The sequence below is a fragment of the Falco punctatus genome (genome assembly GCF_963210335.1).
Source record: "Falco punctatus genome assembly, chromosome: 1".
NCBI classification, from domain to species: Eukaryota; Metazoa; Chordata; class Aves; order Falconiformes; family Falconidae; genus Falco; species Falco punctatus.
This window is the reverse complement of record NC_137580.1, coordinates 95,777,387-95,794,348: the sequence shown is the minus strand read 5'-3', so window position 1 is coordinate 95,794,348 and position 16,962 is coordinate 95,777,387. Positions and strand designations below refer to the sequence as shown.

The following is a 16,962-nucleotide window of genomic DNA, read 5'->3' as shown; positions in this document are numbered from 1 at the left end:
GGCTCCAGAGGAGCCAGGTTTAGGTCTGGCTTTGCTTTCCGGCTGCTAACAGTGCCACGGCTTAATCTAGCGCTTCCTGGCAAGGTATCTCCGAGCACTTACACCAACAATGTTCAGCTTTTATGTTGTCCCAAGGTGAAAGGACTGGCACCCCCGGCCCCAAGGTTCACCCACAAAAGGTTTACACCCACAAAGTGCAATCCCATCTGTCTTGAAATCCCACACTACATCCAAAATTAATTTTTCTTCCAAAACGAGGATCTCATTGCTAGAAGTCAACAGCGGCGTATCAGATACCGAGTTAGCTGCCATCTTAAAACCAGAGCAGGTAAGTTATATGCAGGGCCTACGGGAGAACATACACAATAAAAACATTTCAGCCGGGCTGGGACTTTTGTTTAGCGCTCTTTGGTCTCCTCAGCCACTCTGCTCAAGGCCACATGTGACAACAAGGCTGGGACTTTGCACCATTAGACCTCTCCAACTGAATTTTTTTCCCCCTTCTGCCAGCACCATCTGTTTCTACAAAGTAAACAGCGACTGCAGACAGGTTAAACGCAAGGACACATTTTAAATGAGGCTCCCCATCCCATACCACTTAAAACAAGCACAAAGGAGCTTTCGCCAACATTTTCCACTAGTTTTTTGCTCCCCAGTGTTCATAAACCCAGCGTCAATGCTGAAAAATGTCACTGCTAAGAACAGATATTACTTAATCGTGACTGTGCTACTCCCCTCAGCGTGTTTATAATGCAGTGAAGAGTCTTTCTTTTCCCCATTCAATTCTTATTCTTAATTTCAAGTATGGAATAAAAGTGAAATGGGTGGAAACCTATGTTTTCCCTTAAGCCATTAACAACAAAATGCAAGTTTGTTCAATAGAAGACCATGATTTATTGGCAGTTATTTTGAAATACAGATGACTGACTATAATAAAAAGACATTTGTAAAGAAACAGGAAAACAAACAAATCTCATCTTTACATGCATCACTTGAAGGCATTGATTAAGGGGACACCATGTGCCGGCAGTTCCTGGTGCAACTGACGGAAGAACATGGCACATTTGTTCCTTTCCTGGGTCTTGCCTAGGGTGTGGAACAGCCGGGCTTGGAAGTAGAGAACGTCTCTGAGCTGCTCTTTGCTGTCCACTTCGGCAAAGTAAGTCTTGGCTTCATTTAGATTCAAGATCGCAGATTCCAAAGCTGTGGAAACAAGGGGGACAGTCATATTTCAGATAACGTCACTATAATAACAACTCCAAGCAATATAGCTCAGTTCTAAGGAGCCCAATTATACATTCTTTAGCTTTTCAAAACAATTTGTGTCTTAGCAACATGGTCTTTCAGTTTCTGTTATCCAGCCTTTGCTGCAAAATATGGGTGTGAAAGTATGGGGATACACAAGATTCCATTACAAACACCGCATCTGTTGAATAACTAATTCCAAATGAATTTTGCTGTTCAGTAACTAGGTAACACGTTCTGCTGTATCATTTAAACTTTTTTAACAGTGATCACATAGCAGGACACCAATATATACGCTGGTTAGCACTTCTCAGTTTCAGCGAGGAGAATTACTCTTCACGCTACCTTCAATCTTCTTTTGTGGAGTGTAGGAAGCTGCAGAAGCCACCTGACATTTAGCCACCAAGAACATGGCACGGCCTTTGTCCAGGACAGCTCCGTGGGCCAAGACAGGTTCTATCGCCATGTGCAGGATGTTCAGGGCTTGCTCAGGAATGCCAAGGATCAGCTGAAAGACAAACACTTGCTGGTCTAATACTGGAATCCACTGGTAAGAGCAGCTTTTTCAGAGAAAATCTACGTAAGGCACGTCTGTTTCTAATAACGCAATGCACTACAGACAAGGACACAATTTGTTTACCCATAATCTTAGTTTAAATCAAAAAGTAGAAACAAGCTGCTCTCTGAAATGATTAGGCACAGCTTCTCTACTGCAGTCAGTGCTGACAACCACAGCCCTGCCAGCTCTGAATAAACAACATAACTGAACTCCATTACAAGCATTATTTTTAATTCAAACACATGCCAAACTGTGCTACTAGAAAGCCAAAATGCTAGTAGAAAAAATAACTGAAGAAATTAAGGCAGGGCAAATTTATCCTTGCCTGCTTAATTATATGCAATAACTACACATCTTAGTGATACACACGAAACTCAACTTTTATTAACTTCCTCAAAAAACATTTTACATTTAGACTATACTTCTTCAGAATCAATAACTCCAACAAGGCTGTGTTCTCATATCTCACAGGAGTAAAACCAGCATCCAGATCCCCAAAATAAATGCTGCCCTGCAGCCCTGTGTGAACACCCATCAGCCATACCTGGGAGAAAGCCAAGTTTAGCACCGTTTCCGAAGCCAAGTACTGCAGGCTGTACTCTCGAGAAAGGGCCAGAGCCTGCAGCAGGACTGGCAACGCTATGGTATGACACGAAGATCTCCAGTAGAGCTCTGCTATTGACAGCAGCACGCTAACCAAAAGAGGGGGAAAGAATTACAAACGGTTTTCTTCTGATGAAAAATGTCCACTTGTTTCCTAAACAATTATTCCATCTATAACGGTATCGATTTTATTATGAATTATACTGCTGCATATACAATAAACTTCAATTACACCCTCAAGGGGAGATGCCACCAACATACAAAAGATTAAATGACACTGTAATTACTCCAAAGGTTAGCACAAAGGTGCAACTACACACATGCACTTCTATTTCCTATTTATTTTGGTTGCAGTGTTTCCTTCTTCCCTAGGTCTTCAGAGAACTTTAATTATTACCTGTTAGTTTACATACTAAAAATGACTAGGTTTCAATTCCACAATATTTTGCAGATTCCTCCATATCATGATCAATAAATGAAATTATTTTGTAATCTCAAGATCACAGTAGGTAATCTGAGGACTAGTGAAGTCTGAACACAGACAAATTGAAATGGCTGATTCTAATCACTGCAAAGTGGCTTCAATACTCTGAAAATCAAACATTCTTACCTAATCACCATCTCGGTATTCTTGATTTTCTGGCAGTGGATCAACAATTTCTGCAAAAGTTTGTGTGCCTCTGACATCTGATTTTGGGCTTTCAATACAATGGCTTTTCTGCCATGGTAGAGAGAAAACATCACTGATCGTATTTTTATTTTAGATACAATTCTGCTCTTCAGAACACAGCAAAATAGGTCTCTGTTTTGTGACCTCTTTCTTGTAACTCCAGGATGGCATTCTGACGAAGTATACACACTCTATAGACACCAGCAGGGGGAAAAACAGCTATTTCTGATTCCAACTGGACAACTCACAGGCAGAAAGGATCAAACTCATAAACCAGCTTTAGATAGAAAGCAGGGATTGCCAAAGCCAAAGGCCAAACAGGCAGCAGAAGTGGCAGGTCATGCAAGCCAGAAAGCACAAGTAATTAGTTGTAAGAAAAACAGGTATGAGGTAAAGTAGCCAAAATTGGCTTGAGCTAATAAATGGATTTGAAGCAACAGGGAAGGAACGAGAACAGGGAAATAAGAAACAAATACCCAGCAGCAGGGAATGTGTACAAATGCCCCAAACCCAGACACTGAGCAGAATATTTAAAGACCAGGGAAATCACAAACAGTCCAATTCCAGAAGGACAAGCATCAGGTCCCACAGCTTGAATACTGTTCTTCCGGCTTACTGGCGTTGGCTGTGGTTTTAGGTGTTTTGCCTCATTGAAAATCAACAAGAAATTGCTTTTAACAGTAAGTCGTTTCTCACACTCACCAAATAAGTTTTAACCCTACCTGTTTCTAATGTGTCATTCTCATTTAGAAACAAGAACCCAGTAAGGTGAGAGAAAAATCATATTGTTCTATTTTGTAGATGCAGAAACCAGGACACAGATGAAGACACTGAAGCTCAGACCAGGCTGAGATCCCTAGCTACCTGACATAAAATCCTGCTTTAGGCTTGGGTTTCAGTACAGCAGATTTTGAAGAAGTATTTTGTGTTCTCACAACAGATCTACAGCTCTAGAGTTAACAGCAACTTCAGCAGTGCTATTCCAGTTCTTAAAATGTCCAGAGAAAACAACTAGAAATTATTGCTGCAGGACATACACTAATGGAATAAGCACCACAGGTTAGACAACGGGACTGTAATCAGTTCTGGAAAGGGAAGAACATGTAAGCACACGTGACTGCCAGCAATCATTCCACTAAATTTTTCATTATCTTCGTGGGCCACACCTGCAAGTGTGTGCAGATGAATGATTTCTTACCTGTACACGCCTTCAATGCTGTTCAGTGCTGTAATTCCTGCTACGAGAGAATCTGCTATATGGTATCTGCCATCATTCATGGCTCTCTCAAACTGTATTTTCTGATCAAACAGCATCCAAAGCTAGACAAAGAGCATCCAGGAACACGTTTTAGAAGCAGTGCCTGCTCATTTTCCAATCCCAAGTTAAACTTACTTTCTATTTCCCCTGTGGATATTTATGTCTAGACACAATTAACTCCACTGTCCAATTACTGGATTTACTAATTTACTAAATTACTGTCCTCAACGGAAATGCTCAGGTCTTGATTGATGTTTCAATACCAAAGCTCACCTATTTTACTGCATTTGAAGTAAAAAAGCTCTTTTAAATCATTACTAATGCTTTGAAACAGTAAAGTTGCCCTGTAGTGAAAAGGACCAAATGATATTTAACAGAACTTTGGACACGTCAGTGTAAATACTGTCTCACAGACTCATGTGTTCATGTGTTTCCCAGAGTGACACAAAAACTGGCCTATTTCAGTTATTTCTGGATTGTAATATATCAGAGTAAGTAGCACTAATTAAACAGAACTTTGAAGCTCCAAATCAATGCAGAGCATTTAATTCCTGTATGTGCTCACGAGGGAGATTTATATTCCTCTGTCAACGACATTTTTATTTAAATAGCCTTTTCTTAGGAGGCTATGGTGAAAGAAAGGTCTCACCAGCCTTAAAACAGCAGAGGCATCTTTTTCATGCTTTTATAGGAAAGTTTATGGTGTACAGCTTCGGTGAGGCCATGAGCCAAGTGAAATTAGCAAACATGTAGCCCAAGGCATACAGAGGGAAGAACTCAGATGCAATGGAATTCAGATCTTACTGTATAATAGTTACATAATCTACAGGCTAAATTACAAATATTCTACCTGTGCATGCTGACTGTTGGGAGGAAATCTTTCCTCTAGGTGTTTCAGTATTTCAGAAGCAGCTGCAAAGTATCCCTGCAACACAAAAACACCCCTCTGATTAGTGTCTGATCAGTGTACGCCAAGGCAAGCACCACTCCCCTTGATTTCAACACAACCTTCACGGGAAGAACCTGCTGAGCAAAAATGCTGTATTGCCTTCGCCCCCAACGCAGACATTAAAGGCAGAACAAAACATGAGTCAAGTCTCGCGCTCTCTGTCAATAACACCCACGCATCCTCCCAGCCAAATGACATTTTGTGCCGCTAACCATAAAACTCACCTGCTCTGCATGTAGCTCAGCCAGGTGACACAACACGACGGCAAAGGACTCTGTGTTATTCTGCTGAACGCCCACGTTCACGGCCTCCAGACTGTTCATGCTCAGCAACGTTTGGGCTTGTTGAAGTGCCATGGTGCTTGTGCAAGAGAAACATCGTTTAACTTTCAAGCAATACAAAACAACCATTTTTAATCTATTGTCTTTTTATGACAACAGCCTACGTTTTCTGATAAGCCGGGGCCTGCGGGAGAACGAAAACTTGTAAAACAACTGCTATCCAGGAACTCTGGACTGTGCAGGCACGTCAAGCAGGACATGCTGAAAGCTGCTCACAGTCTAAGCACAGAGATGCTGAGAATGAGGGCACAGGAAAAACTTAGCATCTTCTTTGCCCCTACTAAATGGAAAGTCAATCTATTCTCCAGTATGAGTTTTAAAGGAACACAAGAGAATGGAAATAATTGCACTCCGCCTGGATGAATCAGTCTGATTGCTTTATTTTAGTACGCTGGAGAGACACAGTCACTTGTTACACCTATATAAATAACTCAAAATGCATTATGTGCTAACAAGAACAGTGAGCTAACCTAAGAGTTCAAAAGAAACAAAATACCTGTGGCCGTATAATCTCCAAATGGCAGTCTTCTGAGCTATACTAATATCAATAAGCTCTGACAAGCTGTGTTTCCAGTGCAACAGATCAGAATCTTTTAAGGCATCCATTAGTCTGTTGGCAGCCTTTCCTGCAAAAGCTCTTTGCTGAACCAAGGACTGTATTCCCAGGGAAGCAAGGTACTGGGAAGAAGGGAAAAAAAAAAAATACTGACAGCATTGAAAGACAATAGAGTACACTACACATGCAAATTACACCGGAGCAAAAGTCCTAAACCAAGAAAAAAATCCCAAAGAAAAAGACACGATGTTATTCAGCACAAAGGAACACTGCTCCAGGCATTTCTTTAAATACCCACTTATGCACACCCACACATATATGAATGCCATTTTGTTAGACGAGAAAGGTAATTTCCACTCCCCCACACAGGAGTCTTGAAGAGGATGATGATACCTGGATTTCTCCAATGATGAAACAGCTGTGAAAACACAGAGCCTTCCCTCCCTTTCCCCACCAAGTGGCCAAGCCTGCTCTCATCTCCCAGTATCAGCCGCTTCATTCCTTTTAGAGCAATTCTCTTAAAGAGACTGCGGGTCTTTGGGAAGACAGAACTAAACAGTGACAGCCAACAGACTCAGGGCACAAAACTATCGAAGGGGAGGGCTGCCTTGCAAGATTTCACAGCCAGGACCGAGCCGTACAAGTAAATGTGTTCAAAGCCCTGCCAGAGGCATCAGCCCTGAGTTTCACAGAAGCGGAGGCCTAAGAACCTCCCCTGAGCACCAGCAGATTGTGCTGCAGGCCTAAGGCAGAAACAGTGCCCGGGGCCAGGGCAGTTGCCACAGAGAGGTCTTCTGCCTGAAAAATGAGCAAGTTAGAAGGAAAACCAGTGAGCCTTGCAATAGTGCACTGGCATTAAAGCACCTGAACTCTGGTTTGTTAATGTAAAGAATAAAAATCATAGAAATCACTAGACTTTGGAGTGTTAAAACACATTTGTTTAAATTCACTTACAAGTTTTGAATGATCCAGTCACAAAACCCAATACCCTGCCATGCATGCTCCACTTGCCACACGTGTTTGTCCTAGAGTAAGGTTAAGGATATATGAAATGGACTTACTGGCAAACCAAAATGTAAAGATTTGTTGACAGAGTGCTCCAGCAGAACACAGCTATCAAATATCTTCTGCTCCAAGATGTACAGCCAGCTCTAGCAAGGAACAAAAGTTAAAAATCTCACTGTCAACAGGTGATGGCTGCAGCACTTTTAACTTCTCTTACTTTTTGCAAAGAATGCACAAAAACTCACTGGAAATACAAGCCACTCTTCAGAATTAATCTGACACTAAGGAAACTTCTATTAAATGCTGCACAGCAAAATATATCAAGAGTGCAGCTAGGCTGGGACACGGGCTTGACAGCGGTCAGCGCCGGAGGTTCAGGGTAATGCACAGAAACCCCATTATACAGTTAACTGTGGGAAGCAGCATCTCAGGAGTTGACACCATTGATGGCAATTCGTTACACCAATAATGCTAATTATAGAATAAAATACAGAGAAATTAAGTCTCTCCTCCTCCCTTTATGTTTGCTTAAAAGAAAGCTGATTACTCATTGAGAATCCAACAGACAATAAGGAAGAAGTTTATGAAATACTTTGTCTCTTGAAAACATGTAAGACTAAACTTCGAGCTTAGCACTGCGGTCTCAGTACTCTGGGATCACACCTCCTGTTAAAGAAAGCAATCCTAAATTGCCACAACACCATCCTGTGATTTCCCTACAGTTCTTTGCTCTGTTGACCCACCGGCCAGACAGTCATATTTAAATTACTGAGGCATTTGATGAGATGCTACTGTAAGAGTAGTTCTGCAACAGTTCACTGAGCCAAGGCTCAGATAGCAAAGACAAAGGTGACTTAACCTCCCCCCAGCACAGCTATCTTACCAGGCAGTGCTGCAGGCAAACATGGTCATTAGACTCCTGTGCAATTCGGATGGCTTCCTGAAGTGCAAGTTCAGCCTGTTGGCTATCAGCAAACAAAAAGGGAGAACACATCAGTATTCCCACAGTGCTTCAAATACAGCATTACAATACAGAGGTATATTGATCTAAATTATGCACATTGCACTGGGAAGACAACTGACATAACAGGCTGCTAAGAAAGCCTGTACTTTCCTCCTAGCACTTCAGCAATCTATCCTAGCCTTGAGGATAATAAGCCAGACAGCCTCTGCAAGCCACTACAAAAATGCAACTGGAACCCCTAAGCAGGCTTTCAAACCCTGTCTGTGCCAATGTGCCAAGTTATTGTTTGAACGGGGGCAACATTAAGTAGCTGCCTGTGTAGAAAATGTTGCTGCTCTCAGTTTTGCAAATAGCCTTCCCATCTCCAGGCCTTTTACATGATGCATCCAGGCAGCAGTCAATAAACGCAAACCATAGATGGAGAAGGGTAAGCCAGCTTTATCGACAAAGTAACGCCCACCCCTATGGCATTTTCCAATTAAAAAAGCTCAGATAGCTTTATTATTATTATTATTATTATTATTATTCTCTTTTCAGATCATCAGCAATATGCTGATTTGCATGTTAACAGAAAACCAACCACACTTTCTTGAAAACATAGCTGAAACAAGGCATTTGCATCCACTGACCTTTCTGAGGTCACAGAAATGTAGCAGTTGAAAACTTCAGTACCTAGGAAACAGTTGCAACTGGGCACAGACAAAGTCAACTCTTACCCTACTGTAGATAGCTCAGTTATTATGGAAACTAAATAAATGTCAAAATAAAACCAAACCAAAACAAATCAAGATTCCAAGAAAATTCCAACCCAACTACAGCCATTATTAAATTAGACAAAGTCCTTTCTTCTCCTGAACAGATTTTCAGAATTAACAAAAGGTCTACCTATCAGCATTTACGAGGTGCCCTAAGATGAATTTTAGTTGTGTGTCACAATATATTAACTTACTAATGGCCAAACCGACAGTGCAGCGCAGCTAGGTTCAGAGCAGCGTATCTCAAACTCCGACCGTAACCTTCATCCCCATTGCTTTTGCTTTCTGCTCCAGTGAGAATTAAACGGTCAAAATAATGAAGGAGGCTGTGTGTTGAACTGAAGACATCTTGCACTCTGAGACTGTTTAAGTAGCTTAAATAATGCTAAAAATTGAAGCAAAATCAGCTTTAACTATACAGAACTATTAAAACACAAATTTTGTTTATAATTACTATGTAAAGGTTGCCCAACAAGTGCAACCGTCAAATACTGCATGGCCAGGAAAGCACTTGATCAGAAGTTGCAGCAATACTGATACTACCTGTGCAGAAATTCTGTAAGTCTCGGATAAAACTGATTGTTTTCCCTAACAGGATCTTCCAAATGTCCCATAGGCCAAGATCTGGCCATCAGAATTATCCCACCCAGCCCGAGATATCCACATAAGCAGAATCCCCGTATTTATGTGCTAAGGGAATGGGGAACGGACTGCATCTGCACCCAGGGAGATACTCAGAAGCACAAGCACTGCATCCAAATGCCATACAGATAGAAAGGAGATAGTAAAACTATGTATTTTCTTCTTCCAGTGAAACCTGGCCAGCACAACCCTTTATGTCAGCCAAACAGAATACTGGAGGGGACTTCTGGAGTTGTGAAGTCCACCCCCTGCTATGGCAGCCCTTTCAAGGATATGTCTCCAAATGGGAGCAAGGAAAACCCTGTCTGCCTCAAGCCAGGGCTACTGGGAGGAAGAGTTAGAAAATACAGCAGGAAAGAGTTCACTGGGAACTCATGGAACTTGCTCAAGAATAAGTTGTCAAGGGACAAAGCAAATGTTCTCAGCACAGGTCTGGAAACAACTCGCCACGGGAGTTGTCTATTGTTTTCAGTATAAATTGCTATTAAGCACCAGAAGTAAGGCAAGAAAAATCAACAGATATTGCACTTATGACTGATTTTTAAACTATGGGAGTACGAGGCCTGAAATTTTTTAGGGAAAGTGTAAAAAGAAGTAAGTTTTAGATTTAGTTCAACAAGAATGCACTCACATAGTCTCACCAAAATTAAGAGGATTATATCTGTGCATAAAGCTAGACATGTGGTGAAGTACTTAGCTTAATTAAGGTTTCTGTACCTTAAGGAGTTTCAGTCTCAATTACTAAGCATTTACATGCAACTTGCTCACATTTTTATCATTGGCTTATATTTCAATATAGAATAAATTACTCCCAAATAATCCCATCCTAGAGATAAGAAATCCCCTTACAACCATTTTGGATGAAGAAACAGATACTTACTGCTTCAGCAAAGTCTGGATTAAATTTTAACAAATTGTTCAATTCCTTTTGTAAAGATGCTGGAGTAAGAGCCTTTGTTTCATCATTCTTTAATAAAGAAGCCTGGAATAAAAGTTGAAAAGTAAGACAAAGTAACTCAGTCTGGAGGGTTACAAATATATTTTGATACATACTTGTCAGTTTGTTATCTGCTTGGAAAGAATATTAAAGAAGATTTTGTAGCTCTGCAGTGGCAGTTCTGTTCTATGCTATGAATGTTATAGCATTCACTTTCCAGAGATCAGAGAGACCACGTAAAATAAAAGCTTATTCAAAGGACTCTTTTCAAGGTACTTAAAAAATTCTGTTCAAGTTTCTCTTTGAAGAACTACCACAACGGATTGCTCACTGGAATTACCTGTATCTTCTAAAAAAAAAAATCGGGAAACGAAATAAAAGTAAATTCATAGTTTGCTTCGGCAAGTAGATCAATTCATAAAACATTACAATGATCTAGTTACTAGAATAAGTATTACTGAATAATAAAGACTTCAAAATTCAGAACCCTCCTGAACATCCCAATTCCTCCACCATATTCTAATTAGGAGGGGAAAAAAATTTATACACACCAGTAACAGATACTCCACCTAAATCACACCAGCTAAAACACACAGTATAACAGAACATCAGCACAGTTAAAATCCATATGTTGCGTCAGACCACTGCGGTCTGTCTTGTCTTCTCATTCAAACCCATTTCTAACTCTGCTCCTGGATAAGGGCTCCCCTACTCTCCATGCACACGTTTATGGAGGTTGAAGTGCCAGCAGCTGGAGCTAGATCACGGAGGTCCACGTGCCTGTCATGCTAGCGACTGCAGGGGGGAGCACAGCTCTGCGCCGGAGAGAGGGTATGTGTGGCTGTGGGCGAGCATGAGGCTGGACTAGGCAGAGAGCAGGATAAGCAGCTTGAGAGCCAAGTATTGAAACAGCCATAGGACTGGGCCTGATACGTTTCTCTGAACGAGACAACTGGATGAAGTTCAGGGCAACCAGGAGGTCCCAAGTCAACGGATGGAGAGAGACTGTGGGGCCGCTGGGTCAACTGAGAGATGCACTTGTAAGTGTCTCACATGTGCCACATCTTTCTGCTGGAGGCAACTAGAGACAAGACAATCCAGGGGCTAGTTACTTGACAGTAACTAGAAACTGAGCATATCAGCCTAGTTACTGGTGGAATCAAGAGAGAGAGCAGCTCACGTGAGAGCGTACGCGTGCATATATTTCATGCTAGTGGACCTTCATCCTCATCAGCCAGAGGGGAACAGGATAACAGACAGCATGCTCAGCCTCAACGCTGATTGCACCCAGGGTCACGGAGCTGCAGGAGCCTTGCCATGATCAGACTACTGGATTCAACAACCCCTAAGAGTAAGGAACCTATGGCACTGAGAAGTTACTTTTGAAATGTTTATGAAACATCATGCATTATACATATTTTATTTTTTAGCAAGCCATTATAAGCACGCAGCGCATTTACTGACATTTGTGCTCGTGTGTATTTCTGCCCCATTTTGTATTTACCAGCTGGAATAATCAACAAAACTGCACATTTCACAGACATCAAATCTGATGTGAGTAGTCAGAACAGAAGCGACTTTCTCTGAATCAAATACCATCATGTGGTGTACATGTCTAGATAAAACACTTTTCGCCCCAAGAGCTCATACTGAGAAACTACATGCAAGGTATCAACAAATCTTCAGCAGATCTACGAAAACATCACGCCTATCACTGCGGATAAAACTGAAAGTGAAATTCATGTTATGGTCCATTTACTCAACTTTATTCAGAATTAACATACCTGCTGAGAAAGAAAATACTCTGCTTGTTTCTGGGAAAGAGGCCCACTGCAAGATATCTCTTCTTCCCTGATAAGAAGCACTCTGGTTAGAAACAAGGGTAATAAAACAGAATACAAGGAAAGACATTTATCAGACACTTTTGCTTTATACATTTTTAAGAGATATTATTGCTCAAAGCATGAAAGGAAACTAGAAGGAGAAAACTCTAAATGAAGAATAAAATCTACTACTTCGAAGTTAGCAATCCAAATGATTTCATACGGTTTGGTTGTAATCTTCAACCTGCAAAGATCAGTCAGTATGAATGTTACACTAAATACACATGAAAACCCAGAGGAAAACTGCAGCCAGAAGATTTGGGGTTGACATAATCAAATGGCTTTGCTCTGTTTTTCCTTTCTTCTGAAGATAGTTACAGTGAAATGAACTGGCACTTTGGCCACATACATCACTCCAGAAAACAGCTGTTCTGCAAGAGCAGATAGAAATTTATTCCATGGAAAGACTATAGCACACAGCCAGACTCCAAAAGCTGTTAACTGACTCATGCCATAGCAAAGCATGCACACACACAAGTTTATATAAAGACAGTTTAGAAAGTACATTTTAAATATATAGATACACAAAATGCTTTTAGGATTATTCTTAGTGGAGCACCCCTTTAGCAGGTGAAAAGTCTCAATATTCGCTTCTCATTTTTACATAAAAAAAGACACGAGTTCTTTTATTTGGAGAAGGGTGAAAAGAGAAACCAAAACCATCAAGCTTAACTTTTTCTTAGCAGGCAATCTTTCCTTGGTGGAAGCTAAAGTGACCTCGCCAACAGCTTTAGCACACCCAGAGAAGTCGTTCAGCAGTGGGCTGTGCAGAAGGAAACTGTGCCTTTAGCCTGTGATTCCCTCCGTGAGCGTGAGAATGGTACTGCCATCTTCCAGGAGACACTGAGCAGAACCCTTACAATTTACAAGTGTTACCGCATGGTGGCACCAAGGAAACGGAGAGGCCACCCAGCTCTGCCAGGGTGCGTGAGGTTTTAAAAAAATACACGAAATTATAGTACACTACGTCTCTATACCGCAGCTGAAGTTAGTGACAGGACACGCTCCGGGCCTAGATGAGCATTCGTGGAGTTTGGAAGGTTTAACAGGAATAGCACATTGGGCTGGACAAAGCTTAAGTTTACTCTGATGTGTACAGACGTAATCTAAAATTAGACCAATTCTCTTAAGTGGGAAAGACTTTAATATTAATATATCACCTTAAAGGTACATCAAGTTCTTCTTTCTCCATTTTCCCCTCCAGTTCCTCTGTATTTGTCAGTTCCATATCATTCTCATCAATTCCATTTTTCTTCTCATCGTTTTGAAAGTACTGCTGAAGTGCAGTGTAAAGTTTATAGACCTGACTAAAGGAAAGCTTATTGTATGCCAAGATCATATGGCGCAGAAACAGACCTGCAAATGAAAACATCTGTTACAACAACTGTCTGTAAGGCTGCTGTTTCAGAGAGGAGACTAGAAATCATAATAACCTGAAGCTTAAATTGCATTATTTAATTTCCCTTTATTGTCTCATCTCAGCCTACCAATTCATAAAACTCAACTTCATGGAGTGTAAATCTGGTATTAATTTAGTGGCAAATCTCATGGACTATTGGATCACAGAAAAAAAAATTAAGATCAGGAAGAACTACACAATATGCAAAGTTATTAGTTAATATGAAACATCTGAGCAAGACAAAAATCATGCTATGTAATCTTTACAACTCTCCAAAAAGAAAAACAAAAGCTGTATCCTGAATGAATTACACCAATGACAGACATCACACCAAATATAGCTTATGAATAACAAATAGTTACCTACTACACTTGTTTTATGAACTTCTGGCTCTGTCCCTGTAAATGAATCTGAAAGGTCATCAAAAAATTGCTCCATGTCTTTCAGTTCTCCTTCTGCCATAAGTTTCAGCCTAAACAGGGAAAGAAAACCACTTTTTTTAGGATATTAATCATATGCATCAAACTATTTTTTTTTCTATTTCAGGTATATATGAGTAAAAACAAACAGAAACAAGCCATAGCTAATTCATTAGGCCCAGAAGGTTTTTACATTCATGAGCCAAATCAAAGCATATCAAATATTAATAATAAGACAAATAATAATCAAGTTTGGGTGGGTTTTTTTCCTTTTTAAACAGCTCTTTTAATAAAGGAAACAATTAGAAAAGATTGTTGTTCTTTTAACAAAGCAATTAGGAACCCAATATAGACTGATTTTTAAAACTGTTGCTGTTTAGCGAGTGAGCTAATATTGAAACAGATTGTTACAGTTGAATTGAAATAACTAGAGTCCAAAATAAATTCACTAAGTATTTATTAAGGCAGGAAAGCAAAAACAGCGCGCTGGGCGGCCGGGGAGTCGCAGCTCCATCCAGGCTTGCAAATTCCAACAAGTAACACAGCCCTTTTATCCTCAGCTTCAAGACTGGTTTAAGCAAACAGTTATGCTCTCAGTCCTGTAGCAAGAAGCTGTACATTACAAAACTAATCTATTTTTACACTAAGGTCTAAACAAAGACAAAAGTTGTCATAGTAACATGAGATTATGGTTTAACATTTGCTTTGAGAAAGTACATCTTGCAACCTCATGGTTAAATCTTTTCTTGCCAGACAAAATGTTCTCAAATCTGTTGCAGCAAGATCATTCCTTTTGTTAAAACCCCATTTGATCAGCAAATTACCCTTAGTTACTTATTACACAGCTCCCCTGTATCATAGCATCTTTAAAACAGACAGCTTTGATGTTCCGTTTGTGTGCCTTTTAGAACTTTAGAACTAAGAAAACTGTAGAAATACATTTTTACTCCAAAAGCCTGACTTTTTAAACTATACATTTAACACATCTCAGAGCACTTCTTAATAGAACTGAGAGTAGATATAGATAACACAGAGCATGCGCTTAACGGCTTCATCATCTTTCACTGAAAAACGGGTTGTAGCGGTGGTGTTCTCATGTTTCTGACGCAGAATACAGAAGCCACCAGCGGGAAGGGACTGCAGTTTCTTCGCCTCCAGCAGCAGGGAAGCCTGGCTCACTGCGACTTCGTGCCTCCCTCCGCCGCGGGGGCCCTCAGCTGCCCCCACCCCCGACCCGACACCCCGATCGCAGGCACCCGGTTTAAGGGGTTTCCGAGGGCGGCCCCGGAGCCCACCTGATGTGCACGGAACTGGCCAGGTGCGGGCAGGACTCCTCGATGGCCTTGCGCAGTCGCGACAGCGGCATGTCAGGGCCCTGGGGAGGAGAGCGACAAGTCGCGGCAGGTCACCACGCAAGCGGCTCCTCGGCATCGCCCTCCCCCCCCCCCACCTCAGGGCCAGGCCCGGACCTGCAGCAGCGGCAGCAGCAGCCGGTTGAGCCGCCGCCGTTCCAGCAGGCCGAACTGCGCGCCGGCGCGGCCCAGCTCGCTCAGAAGCACCAGCAGCGCCATCTTGTAGGGGGTGACCCAGTCCTTGATGCCGAAGACGTTGGCATGCACCACGCCGTTGGTCATCATGGGGTTGAAGTAGAGGCTCTCATGCACGCTCGCCATGGCGGCAGCCGGCCGCGGCCGAGCCGCCCGCCGCCCGGGAGACCCGCCTCGACCGCCGACCAATCACCACCGCCACCACGCGGGCCGCGCCGCGGCCAATCAGAGGTGGAGCTGTGCGCCGCCGCTGCGGAGCCGGCTGGCGCGCCGAGCCCGGGGCAGACGTCCCGCGGAGAAAAGGTTCCGGGGGCGGGAAGCGGGAGGGCGGCGGCACGTTATCACCCCCGGCCCGGTGGTGGATCACGCCTCGCCCTTTGGTATGGGGCTGCACGCCGCTCCCGCCGCGGCCTGTGGGGTCGGCAGGGCCAGCACCCGAACTGTGACCCCACGAGGTCCCTGCGACCCTTTGTGGGCCTCGAGGAAGGCCTGATGGCCACCAGTGCCATCCCAGGTGGCTCGGCCCCACGTGTACCGGTGAGGACAGCCACGCTGAGAGCCCATGGCGTTTCTCTGCTGTGGGGGAGGCCATGGGGGGATGCACAGAGCCATATAGGGAGGCTGATCTGTGCTCCGATGCCAGCGCTTGATTGGCGCAGCTGGAGACCACCATGGAATGACATCACTCCTGTTCCATGGGGTGTCTTGCAAATTAACTGTGATGCAGTAAAGATATTTCCTTCCACACATAGGTTTTTATTTTCTCAATAATTTGTTAAAGGACTTCATTAGAGCCTCATGTTTCCAAAGAAAATGCTCCAATTATTATAATAGTTCTCATTTTTGTAAGTGAGAGCAAAACAAAACTCCGTATTATCATACATCTGCATGTCCCCAGGGATTTCAGTTGAGCTGTTCCTGATTCATGCCTGGGGGTGGTGAGAGGAGGAGGAGGCAAATCAAGCATGGAGTAATTTTCTAAAATACATTTACATTTCAGAAACTTAACATTGTAGTTAGTTGTTGCTGGCATAATTAATGACACCTTCCTAGCCCTCAATGAACTAATAATACTCATTGAACGGTAGCTGAATGTAAAACCCGGGAAATAACTACAGCAATTATCTTATAAAGGTCAATTTACCGATGTTTCCTGACAATGTAAGTATGATGGCTTGGGTGGAAACACTGAACGGGTGGAGCGGCTTGGCGGGGAGGAGGGGGGGGGGG

The 16,962-nt window shown here is 42.4% G+C and overlaps 1 protein-coding gene across 1 annotated transcript; it reads right to left on the bottom strand.

Annotated features, from left to right (window-relative positions):
- Window positions 1–870: 870 nt before the first annotated feature.
- Window positions 871–15,960, bottom strand: ANAPC5 (anaphase promoting complex subunit 5). The gene is made up of 17 exons (XM_080370060.1): window positions 15,655–15,960; window positions 15,481–15,560; window positions 14,129–14,238; window positions 13,528–13,723; window positions 12,269–12,335; window positions 10,428–10,529; window positions 9,100–9,290; window positions 8,070–8,151; window positions 7,243–7,332; window positions 6,122–6,303; window positions 5,509–5,644; window positions 5,186–5,260; window positions 4,276–4,397; window positions 3,018–3,125; window positions 2,349–2,496; window positions 1,591–1,753; window positions 871–1,203 (listed from the first exon to the last, which is right to left on the bottom strand). Exons 1-17 carry the CDS (start codon window positions 15,856–15,858, stop codon window positions 989–991), a joined length of 2,271 nt encoding a protein of 756 aa, XP_080226186.1. The 5' UTR covers window positions 15,859–15,960; the 3' UTR covers window positions 871–988.
- Window positions 15,961–16,962: the final 1,002 nt, after the last annotated feature.